An 18,296-nucleotide genomic window follows, 5' to 3' on the forward strand; every position below is an offset into this window, starting at 1 on the left:
AATAAATGGAATGTTTTTGGGAGCACTGGGAACACGGCTGTGAGTCCTGATATTATCAAACACCATATGAAGACATCTTGTTTTTTAAATTGTTTTTATCAAAGATAGTTTTGTATCTCATTGTTGGTTGACTCACCGCTTCTATTTTTTTTGTTCTAGATTTCAAGCTGAAGGACTTTTTGCAAGATGATGAGACCCTTTCCCACTTCCTTCACCACAACGCCTCACTTCCTCATCACGCGCTGAAGCAGATAGTGGAGGCTGACGTCAATCTTGAGAAGGTAGATTATTATATTTCTAATATTCTTTTTTTAACTTAACCCTTTCATATATTGTCAGTTTTTAAAAAACTGAAATTCCATTCTTATGTCTACGTATTCCAAAGTTTAATAAGTAACCCTACTCACCCATCCTTCAATATTTCCGCCTCAGTAAATGAATGTAGATGATTATTCACTTATTGGTTTGAGATTTTCTAACATAAAAAATTGTGGATTCTTGTAAATTAATCAAATGTTACAGGCCTCCACCAGTGCCAGGCTGCCCATATTGCCTATAGCAGATAACAGTGCAGTATTATTTAGTGTGCAGTCCTTGTCACAGGAGATAATCATACTCACATGCATAAATCCAATGACCTTGGGGCCACAAGGCCACAGGATTCTGCTGTGGCACAGCTAAGCCCATAATGCCCAGCAGAAAAATGACTGATCAATTTTTCTGGTCTCTTCCCATTTTCACTTTTCACACTCATATACACATCTCTCCCATTCAAATCCAGTTTAATTATATGACCCAATATCACGCACATGCATTGACAGATTCCGCTAGATCCCCCTCAACAACTGCTCACAACCCGGCCCACCACATCATCCCTGCACTGCGACTGGAGGGCTGGTGTCACATGACTACCCCTCTTCCCTTCCCCCTTTTTCTCCTCACGTGCAGAGAAAGAGGCTCAAAAACAAACTTGCGTTACATCATCTGATTCTCTTCTACTCATCCCTTTTCCCAGGCATCTATTGCTCAGAGAAGATACACTATTAATTAGTCTATGAAGGTCATTAGGAACATCATTTAAGGACAAGAGGGAAAATTGAGGAAAGCTTATTATTGCAGTGCTTGTAAGAACAGCAATGAGATGCACGAGAGCAAACACTCACATAGATAGAAATCTCTTCAGGGAAATATATGTTTTTAAGTTCTTTATCGGACGATTAGTATGATTCCCACTCCTCCAAACTTAATGCTCTAAGCCCTGATGTTTTTCCAATGAAAGGATTACCAACTGCAAGTGTGTGTGTGCGTGTGTGTATGTACAGTTTGTAGTCTGTTAGACATCATGGTATAACACAGACTGGTCAAGGACATCTAGACAAAGTCCAAACATCTTGACTTCTGTTAGTCCGCCTGCACAGCCGCAGCTGTGTTTCCTCTTCCCAAATAAAGTGTTAAATCATTTTTTGAATCACCACATCAGTCTCTTGGAGTGGAGTTTTATTTGGATGACATTCCTTGTCAAAAAGTCCTTGGCAAGCCCCAGAATTTACATTCATAACATTTCTTTCCCTCGCGGTTGCTCAGCGATATCGTTCTGTGAGCATCATTACTTTGATACTTTTTTGTACTGATACATAACAATCTTTAAATAGGCCAGACCAACCACAAAGGGTGCTCACAACATATGGAGATGCCTGTTGTCACATTAACATTTGTCCCAAACTAAATCAGGCATACTGGATATTTCTGATGGATATTTATTTTTGGATGTATTTCCCTTCACCTATGTCCTCTCATAGTATCTAGCACACATGTGATTTCATAATTGTCTACTCTTACTCTCTCTGAACGACTGTGCCCTTTTCTTCCTCTATCCAGGTGCTGACTAAAGGTTTTGGCTTCCATCTGAGAGACCTCTGTAACACCACGCCCCTGGAGGAGTTTGTCCACATTGCCGACCGCAACGTGTCCCGTCTGATTCAAGAAACTATCTGCAATTCCTCCAGCAATTGGCTAAACAAGGCCCAGAGCCACTTCCTGTCCAACTTGGACTTCTTCAAACCCATTCGGGTGAGTTCATCCGTTGAGTCAAACACATCGACCAGTTGCAGTTTTACAGTGGATTGGAATTTTAACATCACAGTCAAAACCCAGCTACTCACTTAAAAGATAAGGAAATGTTCTTAACAGCATGGATCCTATTGTCATAGTTTGGGCCATTTATCTTTTTGGTATGATAACGTTTTCCTCTCCAACTTTAAAACTGAGACCAGGGGATGTGGATACACTGAAAGATAGAAGAGAAACACCAGCAATCAGACAAGACAGTAAAATGATCTCAGTTATGACCAAACCAACAAAGTTAAGACCATATTTGATTGTCGGGTACTTTTAATATCGATATTCCCAGAAAATGCAGAAAAATAACTAAGAGTTATATATTGTTTGGGAACAACAGATTGTCTCTTCTGTTCTACAAGCAGACATATTTGTTTTTCCATTTAATAACCTGGCTGTTTACTGAATAGGAACTGGGACATCATGAGCAAGTTGCACACAGATTTATAAGAGAACAAATTACAAACAACCATCCACTCGGTGGATGGTTGTCTGCGTACTTCAGGGACTGTTTGTAATTCTCTTTTGAGGTCATTTTACAGTGACTGCTAAATGGGAGCCATTGACTGTGAAACGAATATTATGCAACAAGGGGATCACTGTTCACATAGCTCTGGTCTTAAACCACCAATAAAAATCATATTCATCCATTATATATAAATCCCTGATCCTTCTCCTGCTCTGCTTACTATGACACTTTGTGCTTGTTCTTTATTGCTTTCCCTTCCGCCTCTTCCCTGTCTGTATCTTCCCGTACAGCCTGCCCCTTTTCCGTAAAAGCTGTGACCCAAATGTGAGTCACAATGGTGAAGGGGGGCGAGAGGTGAAAAAAACATTGTGTTCTGTAGTGCTAATCTTTCGAGGGAGAAACAGACAAAGGAAGAGAGACGGGGTATCATGAACAAGTCAGCAATTCCCAATAACCTAGAGCCTTGCTGTGTTTGCAGAGCTGTTTCTTAGTTTCTGAGATTAAAGGGCTGCTCTCTTCTCTCCATATGATATCAGGATAGACCTGTCTGCCAAAAGCACACACTTCTTCTTCTTCTTTATATTAGCTCAGTGTCCAAACGTTGATGAAACTTTCCACACATGATAATGTTGTGCAAAAAGGGAGGTCAAGAACTTCTTGCATAACTCAACGTTCTCTCAATAGTTGCTCTGTGTGTGGGCATATGTGTGTGTGTGAGAGGGATAACATTTTTTAGGGAAAGAAAAAACGAGACAGAAGAGACAATGAGGCAAATGAGAGAGCGAGAACATAATAGAAACAGCTAGAGTATCTTTCTCTCTTTCTAGACGGCTGTTCTGTCTTCAGCGACACCTGTGCTTTATCCAGTGTCTGGCATTCCAGCAGCTGACAGTTTAGTGTGATAGACGAGCACACACACACACACACACACACACACACACACACACACACACACACACACACACACACACACACAGGCACACAACAGTTTGACAGACGGGACATAGAAGGTCAAAGCCACACTGACTTGTTCTTTCTCATCTCCCCTTCACCTTTCACCCCAATTTTGTTCCTCTACTTTCTCTCACATTTCTCTTTTACCACGTTTTGTCACTTTCTCACCTTTATCTTTAATAAAGTGAATAGATACATTTTTCTATAGTTTCTGGATTTTTATTTGTATTGCAGATAACTTTTTATTGGCCGCAGATCAATTTAGTTTAATTCTAGGTTTCATTGTTTGTCTTTTTTTCCATGATGTAATAATTGTGCACACACACCAAGAATGCATTGTAAAAACTCTGCAACATACTAAAGATGCCTTTTCTCTCTAACAGAAGGATGTGAGGTCGGACCCTAAATTCGTCCAGGAAGTCTCCGCTGCAACAGACACTCTTCTGGAGAGCCTGGGAGCATTGGCCGTGGAGGTAGATACCCCACACACACAGAACACAACCCACACATGGTATAACATTTACAAACAGGACTATTGACATATTTACTTCCAAAGTACAGCCTTAGTCATTCGTAATGTTTGCGAATAAAATCAATTCTTACCAAGAATTAGCTCTCTGTGAAGTCATCTAATTACACACAGGTTGCTTGTAGTAGAGCTGGTTGGGGCAGTTGGGTCAAGGTCATATTGAAAATATTAACACATATATGCCTACACACACTGATTCGTGGAGTCGTACATTTTCTGTAGATCCCATTCCTCTTTTTAAAGCTAGATTCCACCTCCGATTACTTTTTTGCATAAAGATGACGGATAATAAATAACAGTCTCAAAATGTCCGCTAAATATAGTTATCCAGCTTAGATAAGAACAAGCTGTGTGAAATGTTCCTGTAGCTGGTGGCATGACAGCCTTACTCAGCCAACAACCAGGTGCCCGGTTTTCACTGTCTCACATACACACACAGTATAGGATCACAGGCATGCACTCACACACACGCACACACGGCAAACCTAAGCTCATGTAACCCAGTCGAAGCAGCTAGAATGTAGTAAGAAAGGAGAGGCGCTGGAGTCAATAGTGCAAGCATACGCACGCGCAAAACAACCCCCTTTCTCTCTCTGCTGAGTTTGCAAAACATAAAGACCCAGCTGGGTGTGCACAAGTGTGTACGTTTGAGGTTTTAAAAGCGCTTCCTGTCTAAGCAGCTGTAAGAACATCAATAAGCGTGTCTTTTCTTCTGTCCTCAGCAACTAACGTTGCAACCTTCACAAATCCTTTTTGTAATCCCTTTACACCATATCAAGTTATTTTTTGGGAAAATTTGGAAGAATGTTCCATCAAAATCCTGTGGAGACATTGTGCTTGTTTTAAGCTGCTGGTACTTCCTGTACAACATATGAACACATAGGGGCATATTCCCTGAAAGAACATCTATTTAATCACTGATTATTTTGTAGCCAAGACAAATCATCCCTATTCAGCCTGTATTATTTAGATTGAAGCAGATTATACGGGTTAGTTTAGCTGGTTGGTTGATGAGGTAAGAGTCTGGCAGAGTGGAGAAATGCACTCATGTAACCTTCCTAACCAGTTATCATCATCATGCAGCCAGTGATTCAATCCAGTTGGAAGGCAATAAGAACTACAGTGATAGTGAATTTTCTAAATGTCTTTTCAGTATTCAAGAAAAAGCTAATTTTCACGTTGTCAGCCGTGTGACAAGCAACATGAAAATCCTGCCAGTGGAGCAAATATGTAAAAATCCAACTTTGCATGCACTTTGACAGACCGGTTTTTGGAATTTTCCCCATTGTTTTACAGCACTAACATCAAGAGAAATTGTGGTTCAAGAAAGACTGAAATTAGTTAAATTGGACTTGAAAAAGTGGCATATTTTCAGCCGTCCATGCTCTTTGATTTATTGTTCTTAAATCCTAATTAGTTGCGTTATTGTCGTTAACCCGTTTCTCTGTTTGTAAGTAGATTTAGCACAGAAGGCTGGCAGTGTGGATGGAGATTTAAACTCCTAATAATCTGGACTCCCAATCATTCCCAGACTATTACAACAATTTTTACAAAACCCTTTATTATGAGTCATGATAATTAAAGGAAAATGTTTGAATTAATTTTCTCCCCTTACAAGCCTAAACAATTCATATACTTGTGAATCATTTATTCTAATTTTAACTAGCATGCTTCTCGGAAACATTAGTGGCATTTATCTCCTTTGTGTTGTTTGCGGTAAGTAGCTTAAGCGGTTTGCTTAGCAAAGCGGCAAAGGGTGTGAGGATGAACTTTAGTAACCTCTCTGTTTTAAAACCTGATCACTGTAATCATGGAGAAATCTACAACCTGATATGGATCAATCAGTCTCTAAATTCAACTTTTGCAGATTTAAAGTTGATGTGGTCAGAATACAAAGATGTCCTTTTAACCTCATCAGAACCCGTACATATTAAACTAATTATTATGATTTATTTTAAGTAAAGTAATAGGTAATGCTTTACATAGAGTAGTGTATTATTATTATTATTATTATTATTATTATTATTATTATTATTATTATTATTATTATTATTATTATTATTATTATTTTCTGCTTGAGTAGGTTTACATTGTTAGATAAAGCAGGAGTGGACTCCTGTGACATCAAGACAAACAAATCCTACTCCAGAGTCTTATAATATTCAGATCACAATCTGGCTTAGATATAGTTAAAAATTGATATTTTCATATCAACAATTCACTTCCGATTGGCCCGTGTGCTGCCCTGGTTAAAATAGCTGTGTGCTGGAGTGTAAATTTGAACTTTAGTAACCTCATACAGGCTCTGCCACAAGGTTACTCTGGGACAATCCTCTTCTGTAGCCTTCCTGTCTGTGTGCTTGAGTGTGTTTGTGTTTGTGTGTATTCCTCACAGTCACCCAAGTTATCATTGGCATCATCCCTATAGGGAAATGACAAACATACTCAGTCACACAAAACACAGTACACAGTAGTCTAACAGAAACCTACTTTAGAAGATATTGGTCTGTGTGTGTTTGAGAAACACTACAACAAAGAAAAGAAAAGAGATGAAGACACATATAAGTACATAAGCAAACCTTGAGACCACACAGACAACCAAACAGGAAAACCACCTTCAGAAAGACCCATATACGCACCAAGTCCAACACAATCACACACACACACACACACACACACACACACGTTATGAGACCAAGTTCTTTGCGCATAAATGAGCAGGAAGGAGACTTTGATGTGGTTCCAGCATCAGCTGCAAAGCAACTGCATATGGAACGATCTCAGCAGTGTGTGTGTGTGTGTGTGTGTGTTCGGGATCTGAGACGCAACAGTTCTCTCAGTCTCACGTCCACGTTGATATTCAAGAGTATTGAATATCTTGTTGACGGGCAGAATAAGAATTACATGCCGTAGACAGTCGACAGTGTTATTTGTCTGGAAACAGCCATGCATGACTTGTCCGCATGTTAATGTGTTTGTGCGTGTGTTTGCATATTAGTGAGTGTGTACTCAATAACAATTGTCAGGTATATAGTTGGCCTATTAGGAAAACGACCGACAGTAACCTCTCTTTGTTCTCTCGCCTTCTGCACTCATTTCTATCTCCTACTCTGCTGCAAGAACTTATGTTCTTTCTTTCTTTCTTTCTTTCTTTCTTTCTTTCTTTCTTTCTTTCTTTCTTTCTTGAGTTTTTGTCACCTATCTCTGACCTCCTCCCTTATTCACCTAAGGAAAAGGTGTGATTTCCTTAACCTCCATCCGTCACACTCAGAGCTCAAGCTTATTGTAAGACCAAGTAACCTCCTGCTGTTCACACTTAGGAAACAAAAGCTCCCCTCTGCTTCTGGCCTTTCTTTGTTTTACTTGCACAAAAAACACAAAACCCCTCCTTTCATTCTTTCCCGATCACGAGTTGGTGACATAGTTGTATGTGTATTAGACCAGTTTGGAGACATAAACAGGGAACTTGTGGTGACTTGTCTCTTGACCTGTAGTAACCCTTTGTGAACCAAAATGAACTCCCTTCCCCCTTCAGCTATTAGTTAAACTGACTTGCAAGGTAATGTCAATAGTCTATCAAGGACAGTTTCTGTGGAGACGAGAGAAATATGTTTTTGCAATTATGATGACCATGGTCAAATCATTTAATGTTAAGTCTATGCCAATGTGTAGCAATTGTCACTATTGGGCTTTTACGTTTCTGAAATGACCAACAATACTTAACTGTAATAGAACTGTTGATAGTAGCTGAGAAGCAAATATTTGGTATTGTGGTAACAAGGCAACAGTACTGCATTGCCCTCAAGCCTTCAGCATTGAGAATTGACACCTATTAACACCAGTGAATACAGGACAATACTTACATACTTCAAGAAAGGCATTTGTTTTTCATATAAGAAGCGGTGTGATAACATGTAAGAAATACTCCAAATGACATGTTATATGCTATCTGACCTCCCGTGATAAGACTGGGTACAGCTGTTAAATTTATCTTAGTCAGACAGACGGCTAAGTGCTAAGTGTCTCCACCCGGCAGTGCAGCACTTGCATGTCTAGAATACCACTCATGGTGCACATGATAACATTAATAACTTTAAACCTACATGTTCACACACACAGGGTTCATATAAGCTGCCTCTGTTGTGACAGTGGATAGCTTCTCAATTGCAGATGTAGACATAATCATTTCACTATTTCACACTTGGAGCTACAGTATACAAGACATTTGAGATACCCTGAAGGAAGAAGCGTGTTCACAGCAACACAGATGTGAACACAGATATGACATGCAGTACATTCAGTGAACTTGTGAACAGTACAAAGAAACCTTATTTTGTTGCTGAAAGCGTATGTCATTTTACATACATGGATTACTATGATTCTCAAACTAAAATCATTTTCTACAGAGTTCTCCTTTGTTAGAAAAGTAGGCCTACTATCTATCATAATCCATGTACTTTAAATCACCGTGAAGACACATCCTGCCACATATCCATATTTAAACATCTGAAATGTGCTTTATGGGTCTGGGAGATGTGTCAGTCTATCTGTATCCCCAGCCATCAACATTAGGACTTGGAATGATATATTTATCATCATGCTAACATTTCAGTTTGTGCCTCTCCCTCCAGCTTGCCAGTATGAAGAGTTGGAAGGACATGCGTAAGGAGATCTTGTATCTAACTGCCAATGCCACAGGATCTCCAAACCAGATGTACCAGGCTGTGTCACGTATCGTTTGCGGACACCCCGAGGGAGGCGGCCTCAAAATCAAGTCTCTCAACTGGTATGAAGACAACAACTACAAGGCCCTGTTCGGAAACCATGGCAACAACAGCGACAGTGATCCCATATCAGCTTACGACAACTCTTCAAGTAAGTTTCCTAACTACCTCAAACAACTGTTTTGCCCTTTTATCTGATTTATTTTTCACAGAGTCCTTGCCAATCATTTACCATAGGAGACTCAAAATGTGTTTCTTGTTCAGCTCCCTATTGTAACTCCATGATGCGCAGCCTGGAGTCCAGCCCCATTTCCAGGATGATCTGGAGAGCTCTGAAGCCTCTGCTCATGGGGAAGATCCTGTACACTCCAGATACTCCGGCCACACAGAGAATCATCCACGAGGTACAAAAGGCCCCTCTCATCTTTGTAAAACCCCATCAGAATCATAAATGAAGTCCCATTGAACGAGACTGAACCTGTTTGTGTGTTGCAGGTTAATAAGACCTTCCAGGAGCTCGGCCTGCTGAGGGACCTTGGAGGGATGTGGGAGGAAATGAGGCCCAAAGTTTGGAACTTCATGGAGAAAGGCGAGGAAATGGATATGGTCAGGGTAAGTGGGATGCCCTGCCAACACACACGTGCACACTCTTCCTGTTTACATGAGGGGTTTAAAGACAGACATCTGTGCATCTGTCTCCTAATACATGCTACCACTGGGGGACATCATTAGAGAACACAATGTGTGCTTCCATAGCTACGCGGATGACACACAACTGTACATCTCTGCTGAACCAAATGATGCTACAGCTGTTAACTCCATCACCACCTGTCTGTCAGCAATAAATAAATGGATGAGCAATAATTTCTTAAAATTAAATGAGAACAAAACTGAAATCCTACTAGTAAGTCCTGTAACAAAAAGAGAGATGATGCTGAATAACATGGGGAAACTTACTCCTTTGATTAAAGTCACAAGTCTTGGTGTTATCATAGACTCAGATCTAAGCTTTAAATCCCACATAAACAAGGTGACAAAAACATCATTCTTCCACCTTAGAAATATAGCTAAAATCAGACAATTTATAAATCAAAAGGATGCTGAAAAACTAATCCAAATGCTTTTATCTCAAGCCGACTCGATTACTGTAATGCACTCTTTACCGGCCTTCCCAAAAAAATAACGGAGAGACTTCAGCTCATCCAAAATGCTGCAGCGAGGCTGCTGACTAGAACCAAGAGGAGAGACCACATCAGTCCAGTGTTAGCCGCTCTACACTGGCTTCCAGTAACTTTTAGACTTTAAGGTCCTCCTTGTATACAAAGACCTAAACGGAACCGCACCAAGTTACACTGCCAACTCTCTAATCAACTATGTGCCCCCAAAAACATTACGATCATCCACTACTGGTTTATTAAATGTTCCCAGAAACATCCAAAAGAAAATTGGGGATGCAGCCTTTATCAATTATGCACCGAAGCTATGGAACACTTTACCTGCAGACATTAGGGAGGCAAGCTCTCTCAATATCTTCAAAAGTAAACTAAAAACATATCTCTTTACTTTAGCCTTTTAATGGTGATATTTTATATCTCTTTACTTTAGCCTTTTAATAGTGATATTTTATATCTCTTTACTTTAGCCTTTTAATGGTGATATTTTATATCTCTTTACTTTAGCCTTTTAATGGTGATATTTTATATCTCTTTACTTTAGCCTTTTAATGGTGATATTTTATATCTCTTTACTTTAGCCTTTTAATGGTGATATTTTATATCTCTTTACTTTAGCCTTTTAATAGTGATATTTTATATCTCTTTACTTTAGCCTTTTAATGGTGATATTTCATATATTTTTTCTTAGCCTTTTAATGGTGAATTATTACTGGTTTAACATTGAATGTGTAAAGGTAACTGAGATGAATTTCAGAGTGTGTATTTTTGATCAAATAGACTGTTTTACCACGGGAAAAAGAAGAAGTTTCTCTGATAAATGTGTTTACATGCAATTAGTGGAAAAGTGAAAGATTAAAGAATATATTGGAGAAAAACCGATTTCATAAAACTTAACAAACAGGGGTTTGTTTATGAAGCCGGCTTTAACCAAGATTAGGTCAATAAAGAGATTATCTCTGTGACCCAAATATAATTATGTGTCTTGATGTGACTTGCAAAGGAAGGACCATGCAACTTCTGAAGCTTCTGTAGAGAGTCACCACCCAGACATAACTAAATATCTGACTGACCCTGAATGTCACAACATCTGTTAATCCTCTTATGGGTTCCTCACAGGTTGATAAAAGCACTTGTAACTGTGGAGATACAGGACAGAGGCCAAGAGAAGTACATTTTTCAGACTGGCTGGTGTATTTTGTAAATTAAAACAAAGTATAGAGGAATTGTCAGCGTGATATTAAAATAAGGGTCTGACAGCAGTGTGAAACTATAAAGCAAAACAAGACGCGGCCTCATTTAAACTTTTTGTTGTCTCTGATCACATCACACAGGGACAAGCACATAAAGGCTTGTTTTTTGTTGCGCACAGGATAGATCAATGAGTATGAAATTACAGTCACCAGAATGAGCCATTTATAGTCATTTTCTTGACAAAATAAAAGTCTGTATAAGATCACATATTTCATAACACAGCTCTTCCTGCTGGCTACAAATGTGTTTTTTTTTACTGTTTTGCAACAACTCCATGTAAATGACATAAGCACCACTTCCACCTAGTGGCCAAAGGTGATACTGTGCAATAACTTAACGTTGAAGATATATATATATTAGACCATTAACCGTATATAAAGAGTCCTGGACCTCTGAATAACAATTAAATGTATTTTTTAAAACATGAAAATAAAAAAGTTAAAAGCTCTGTATTATTTTGTGCCTCTGATTTGAGAATAACAGGGCTTGAATAATATAATTGTTTGTATTATATTTGCCTGTGTCTGTCATGACTCTGTTAGGGGAAACAGGAAAATGGCTGTGATAATACAGATAATGAATTTGAGAAAAGCCTGGAACAGGGGTCACATAAAATCTAATGAGGTCACAAGCCACAAAACAGACACGCAAACACACAGCAGTAAAGAATGTCACAGAACCAAACAAAACTATATATTTTTTTCTCTGTTGTTTAAAATACATTTTACAACTTTAAGCCACCTGTTAATGTTTATTTGTGTCTTCTTTAATATTTGAGGTTTTATTTACCCCAATTAGTATTTTTACGTTAACTCTCTATAATAAACAATATAAACCTTCATTTTTGCAGACTCTGCTCCAGAATAACGCCAGTGCCGCGTTCCTTAACGCACAGCTCAGTGGGACTGAGTGGCATGTGTCAGATGTGTCGGCCTTCCTGTCTAAGGTGTCAGAGGACCAAAGACCTGCAGGATCCGCCTATACCTGGAGAAACGTCTTCAACGAAACCGACCAGGCCATACAGACCATCTCACGCTTCATGGAGGTAAGTGCAGGATGCACACAACTAAAAAAAAGCAGTGTGTGTGATGATGGCGTATCTCCCTTTTCCCAAGAAATATATTCAGTACATAAAATGCCAAATCAATTTAGACTTCAAAGACAAAGATTATAGAGCGAGTGGTGATGTTTTCACACAACAGTTCATAGGCAGATGTGTGAAATTATATTTCTACGTAGTTGTTTTCAGGGACATATGCGATGCATATGTGCGAATAAATCCATATTTGTATGCGCCTTAAGTTATGTCTGTAAAATAGCTTTTATCCAGTTCCTTCCATTTAGATCAAGATGCAAAGAAAACCAAGTGGGGAAAGAGGTTAAATAGAAATTTCCCAAATAGGTCATCGCATTACAAAGTCTTCTAGTATCTTCCTTTGTTTTTTAATGCACTTTGAACGGCGTTTAGCTCCCGGCACTACTATTAAAAGCCTTGAAATCAGATCTTCTTTCCACTTCCTTCCCTCAACAAATCGAATAATTTCCGTGCTGACAGTGTCGCTGCTCCCTGTCTCTGCTTGTTGGGATAGTATGCCAGCGCTGAGTCTTAGCGATAAACAACTAGCCCTAAACCTGCCAAATGTTAATCAGTATTCGTGCCCTATTAAATTGTCTTACTTATCTGTGTCGAGGAATTTCTACATTTTGAGATGCCTGATCAAATAAACAACACGGTTCAGTGGTAAATGTGAACTCATAGCCTCGTGATATATAATGATCAGATTAGCTCAATAATTAATGATGTTTTCTAGTCTATAGAAAATGAATGATAAACCTCTAACTGTAACTGATGATGTTATTTACCCGTGACCTTAGACTCTCCCCAGTGTCCTCACCACTGTAACAACTGTGGATAATTCAATAAAATGTACTACAATTAATTAAAAATGAGTGAATTTTAAACCATAACTTCAGGGTCAACTAAGCAGTACACAATATTTTACACGATGGCATTTCTTTGAATGCTGCTTCCACAAACTGACACACTGACTGTGTCTCACCCTTTGAGGAAATCAGATAATGTGTGTAAACTGACAGGGATCACATGAGTTTATACTAGTGTATAAAGTTCAATTGTATTATCAGCTTCTGAACACTATTTGTGAGGAAAGCATGGGATTGTGTGAGCAGGATTTTCACGAGTTGATTAGAGCTGACAGGTTCTGATTAATTATAATCAGACATTTAACATTAAGACCATTTTATATTGACATTTTAATTACTTAAACTTAAAAAACAGACAACTAAGATAGTATAGTGGCATAACACCTTGATCAATGACACTCAGCTGTAGAGCAGATAAAGCTTGAGACTCTTCTTCTTCTCTATCTCTCAAAAAAGATGTCATTACAAGTATTGTTTTGTTTTTGTCTTTAACTGGCTGACACAAACCTCCACACACCATTTAGAGACATCGTGCTAAAGCTGCTTCCCAGAGTAAAATATGCCTTCTCTTCTCCTTTCAGTGTGTGAACCTGGACAAGCTGGAGCCAGTAGCTAATGAGGAGAGACTGGTCAACAAGTCCATGGGTCTTCTGAACAACCAGAAGTTCTGGGCTGGAATCGTGTTCCCTGACATCGCCCATAGCAACAGCACTGACTTGCCTCCCAACGTCAACTATAAGATCCGCATGGATATTGATAATGTGGAGAGGACCAACAAGATCAAAGACGGGTAAGAAGCTGTGCCTGACTACTATGTCATTGCAGAGCCTTTGCAGATTTCTCTGCTTGTTTTTACCAACTTACTGATTTTCATTTACATTTTTTCTTTACAGCTATTGGGACCCCGGTCCCAGGGCCGACCCCTTCGAAGACCTTCGGTATATTTGGGGCGGATTTTCTTACCTGCAGGACGTCATCGAGCATGGAATCATCAGAGCCATCACTGGCACTAAAGAGAAGACGGGCATCTACATTCAGCAGATGCCCTACCCCTGCTATGTCGATGACATGTAAGAAAACACTGCAAAGCAAAATACTTCATTTCACCTTTCACTGCACATTTAGTTTAAAACATGCGTAACCAATTTCCCCTCTTATTTTCAGGTTCCTGCGAGTGATGAGTCGGTCTATGCCTCTCTTCATGACCCTGGCGTGGATGTATTCAGTAGCCATCATCATCAAGGGCGTCGTATACGAGAAGGAGGCACGTCTCAAAGAGACCATGAGGATCATGGGACTGAATAACGGCACCTTGTGGCTCAGCTGGTTCATCAGCAGTTTAATCCCACTCCTGATCAGCGCCGGCTTGTTGGTGGTGTTATTGAAGGTTGGTGTTATCACAGACACACACACATACATGTGGATACACTTTTGTCATCGTGCAGAAATGTCAATAAAATTGTGAAAAACGAGTGAACATACTCTCTTTCCATGTTTCATGAACACACACATTAAAAATATCAAAAACGAGCCGCTAATTTCTTTCTCTTTTTCCCCTGCCACCCTTCTCAGATGGGAAACCTGCTGCCTTACAGTGACCCAGGCGTGGTGTTTCTTTTCCTGTCAGCCTTCGCCGTTGTAACCATCATGCAGTGTTTCCTCATCAGCACCCTCTTCTCTCGTGCCAACTTGGCAGCCGCATGCGGTGGCATTATATACTTCACCCTCTACCTGCCCTACGTGCTGTGTGTCGCCTGGCAAGACTACGTGGGCTTTGGAGCCAAAGTTATAGTGGTGTGTGGAAGAAATTAAATAATATGAATATGTGCCTTAATACTCAATATGTGTAGTGTTTTTTTGTTCTCTCCCCTAAACTCTGGCTTCTCTGTTCTTCCCACAGAGTCTGCTCTCTCCTGTGGCTTTCGGTTTCGGCTGTGAGTACTTTGCCCTGTTTGAGGAGCAAGGGGTGGGCATCCAGTGGTCCAACCTGCTGAACAGCCCTCTGGAGGACGACAGCTACAACCTGACCACCTCTATCTGCCTCATGCTGTTTGATGCTGTGCTCTACGGAATAATGACCTGGTACTTTGAAGCTGTGTTCCCTGGTGAGTCGTTGTTTTTTCCCGTTACGTGCTAAATCAATGATGTACAGTTAAATTGTTAGGGATGTTTTGGTGGACAGTACTGAAAACGAGACAATTCACTCTATTCCAGGCCAGTATGGGATCCCCAGGCCCTGGTATTTCCCTTTCACTAAGACGTACTGGTGTGGAGAGAAAGAGAACAACAACATTTCAACTCCTTTGTCAAAGAAGGGCAACGCTGAAGGTACAAGTCATTTTCATTATATTTTGTATAGTGAGGAACTTTCAGATATAACAATATTTATGAAATATTGCCTCAAGTTTAAAGTGCAGATTAAAAAGATTCAAAATAATTTTCATTTTCGATAAATGTCACTTAAACAATTACTTAATTTTTGATAAATAATAATGACTTGTTTTTCAAAAATGACTTAACTTCTCAAAGATGACTTTATTTACAAAAAATAACCTCACTTTTCAGAATTGACATTTTTGAAAAGTAAATGTGTCTTTTCAAACCTCAGCTCATGTCATTGCTAAATTGCTGTTGTCCTTGTCTTTATTTTATCCTCAGCCGTGTGCATTGAGGAGGAGCCAAGCCACATCGAGCCAGGTGTTTACATCGAGAATCTGGTGAAGGTCTACAGCCATGGAAACAAGCTGGCTGTAGACGGACTGTCCCTGAGGTTCTATAAGGGGCAGATAACCTCCTTCCTCGGCCACAATGGAGCTGGCAAGACCACAACTATGTAAGTACGCACATTATCAGCAGTACATCTACAATACAATAAGTTTTGGCAATTGACGGTGACCGACTGTTGTGTTCCTACCTACTCTCCGATAGGTCGATCCTCACGGGGTTGTTTCCACCCACATCTGGCACCGCCTATATCCACGGCAAGGACATCCGCAGTGAACTCAGCACTGTCCGGCAGAATCTGGGCGTCTGTCCCCAGCACAACGTACTTTTCAGCATGTACGTATATACAGCATCAAGAACTGAACTCTTTGCACACTTGTAGCCGCTTGTGTTTTGCTAATTGTGTGATTTGTTGGTTATCTGTAACGCAGGCTGACGGTGCAGGAACACATCTGGTTCTACGCCCGTCTGAAGGGGCTGCCGGAGGAGAAGGTGAAGGCTGAGATGGAACAAATTTTGATGGATGTCGGACTGCCTCACCAACGACACTCCCGCACCAGCACGCTCTCCGGTCAGTTTGATTACATGTTTTACCTTTTAGTCGTATCACAAGTCATATAAGACATGTTTTACATTAGATAGTCATTTTAAAACTGTCATAGTGACTTTTCTACCTGTTGTATTTGTAGGAGGGATGCAGAGGAAGCTGTCAGTGGCCCTGGCTTTTGTTGGGGGTTCAAAAGTCGTGATCTTGGATGAACCTACTGCTGGGGTCGATCCCTACGCACGCAGGGGCATCTGGGACCTGCTGCTTAAATACAGACAAGGTAAATACAACTGATAGTTCGTGCTTCGTCAGTAACAATTATTATTTACTTTCAATAACTTTCAATGTAACGCTGTTTGCTAAACTAAATGTGTTTCTTCCCTCCCTCAGGCCGCACCATCATCCTGTCCACTCATCACATGGACGAGGCTGACATCCTGGGTGACCGCATCGCCATCATCTCCCACGGCAAGCTGTGCTGCGTAGGCTCCTCGCTCTTCCTCAAGACCCACCTGGGCACAGGCTACTACCTGACTCTGGTCAAGAGAGACTACGACCTGACGCTTCAGTCCTGCAGGAATTCTGCCAGCACCGTCTCCTACATCAAGAAGGCCGAGAAGGTAGGAGAGATGCTACGGAGAACATTTGTTTTTTAAAAGATACACAAAGCGTTGTTTCACTTCCGGCGTCGTTAATGAGTAAAACAATTGACTTAACCTTCTTTGTCTTTGGTTCAGGATGACACTGTATCAGAGAGCAGTTCAGATGCTGGTCTGGGCAGCGAACCCGAGAGTGAAACCACCACTATTGGTAAGAACTGACCATCAAAATGCTGAAGGGTTGTTCCTGCTAAATGAACTTTGCAAGACATATAAGATGTTGGTGTTTTATCATTCCCCCCTAAAAAACCCCTCACTCTTTCTGCCGATTTGTTTCCTACAGATGTGTCCCTCATCTCCAACCTGATATTCAAGCATGTGCACGAGGCTCGCTTGGTTGAGGACCTTGGCCACGAAATCACCTATGTCTTGCCCTACGAGTCAGCTAAAGACGGAGCCTTTGTAGAGCTTTTCCACGAGCTGGATGACCGACTGACCGACCTGGGAATATCCAGCTATGGAATATCTGATACCACCCTGGAGGAGGTGAGGAGCAGTAAAGAGCTTACACACCTTTTGATCTGGTCTTTCATAGTGAAAAGAACTAAAAGTAGGATAAAGCTAATGTGAAATATACTTTGTGTTTGGATTTATTTGACATTTTCTGTTTTATATACGCTTCTGCCGATGTTTTAATTGTGTGTATTCCAACTCTGCAGATTTTCTTGAAAGTGGCTGAGGACAGTGGGGTGGATGCTGTTGAGCTTTCAGGTGAGATTCATGATGCATTTTCAAATTGTAGCGGCATGTACACACCTAACATCTGCATTAACAAAACATTGTACAACCTTGTTTTAGACATATATTGTCAGAATCAATAATTGCTTTGAGGTTATAGTGTAGATCAGTCTGGAACATTGCAGGAGTTATCTTTAAACAAAACAGAAGACTTAAACCTCAAGTAGTTTAAGTTAACACGTTGACCCTCGTGTGGCTCCAGATGGAGTTGTGCCCACCAGGACTCGTCGCCATCACGCATTTGGAGACCACCAGAGCTGCCTGAAGCCCTTCACTGAGGACGACTTTGAATTTAACGACTCTGAAGGTAGAACTTCACTATCCAGCATGAAGGAAAAAATAAGCTCATCGCTATCAATGCTTTTACTCTTTGTTTGTACCCAACGCTGTATTTCGTCAAAAGATATACGTAGAAAATTAGGAAACAAATTTCCGTTTTTTAATGGAGAAAAAGTTTCTCTTTG

General features: G+C 40.3%; 1 protein-coding gene across 4 annotated transcripts in view; it reads left to right on the top strand.

Moving 5' to 3' along the window:
* LOC115014543 (ATP-binding cassette sub-family A member 1-like) overlaps nt 1–18,296 on the top strand; it is a 40,876-nt gene that overhangs the window by 12,989 nt on the left and 9,591 nt on the right. For all 4 annotated transcript variants that reach the window (XM_029441519.1, XM_029441502.1, XM_029441511.1 and 1 more), the window contains exons 6-27: nt 160–281; nt 1,879–2,070; nt 3,925–4,014; nt 8,702–8,945; nt 9,059–9,198; nt 9,290–9,406; nt 12,071–12,265; nt 13,746–13,954; nt 14,058–14,234; nt 14,329–14,551; nt 14,737–14,958; nt 15,065–15,269; nt 15,379–15,492; nt 15,823–15,997; nt 16,093–16,224; nt 16,320–16,459; nt 16,578–16,715; nt 16,826–17,055; nt 17,173–17,245; nt 17,378–17,580; nt 17,754–17,805; nt 18,035–18,139. In XM_029441519.1, the coding sequence (XP_029297379.1) occupies nt 160–281; nt 1,879–2,070; nt 3,925–4,014; nt 8,702–8,945; nt 9,059–9,198; nt 9,290–9,406; nt 12,071–12,265; nt 13,746–13,954; nt 14,058–14,234; nt 14,329–14,551; nt 14,737–14,958; nt 15,065–15,269; nt 15,379–15,492; nt 15,823–15,997; nt 16,093–16,224; nt 16,320–16,459; nt 16,578–16,715; nt 16,826–17,055; nt 17,173–17,245; nt 17,378–17,580; nt 17,754–17,805; nt 18,035–18,139 (3,498 nt within the window). The remainder of the gene's footprint in view (nt 1–159; nt 282–1,878; nt 2,071–3,924; nt 4,015–8,701; nt 8,946–9,058; nt 9,199–9,289; nt 9,407–12,070; nt 12,266–13,745; nt 13,955–14,057; nt 14,235–14,328; nt 14,552–14,736; nt 14,959–15,064; nt 15,270–15,378; nt 15,493–15,822; nt 15,998–16,092; nt 16,225–16,319; nt 16,460–16,577; nt 16,716–16,825; nt 17,056–17,172; nt 17,246–17,377; nt 17,581–17,753; nt 17,806–18,034; nt 18,140–18,296) is intronic.

Source organism: Cottoperca gobio, chromosome 1, assembly GCF_900634415.1.
Source record: "Cottoperca gobio chromosome 1, fCotGob3.1, whole genome shotgun sequence".
NCBI classification, from domain to species: domain Eukaryota; kingdom Metazoa; phylum Chordata; class Actinopteri; order Perciformes; family Bovichtidae; genus Cottoperca; species Cottoperca gobio.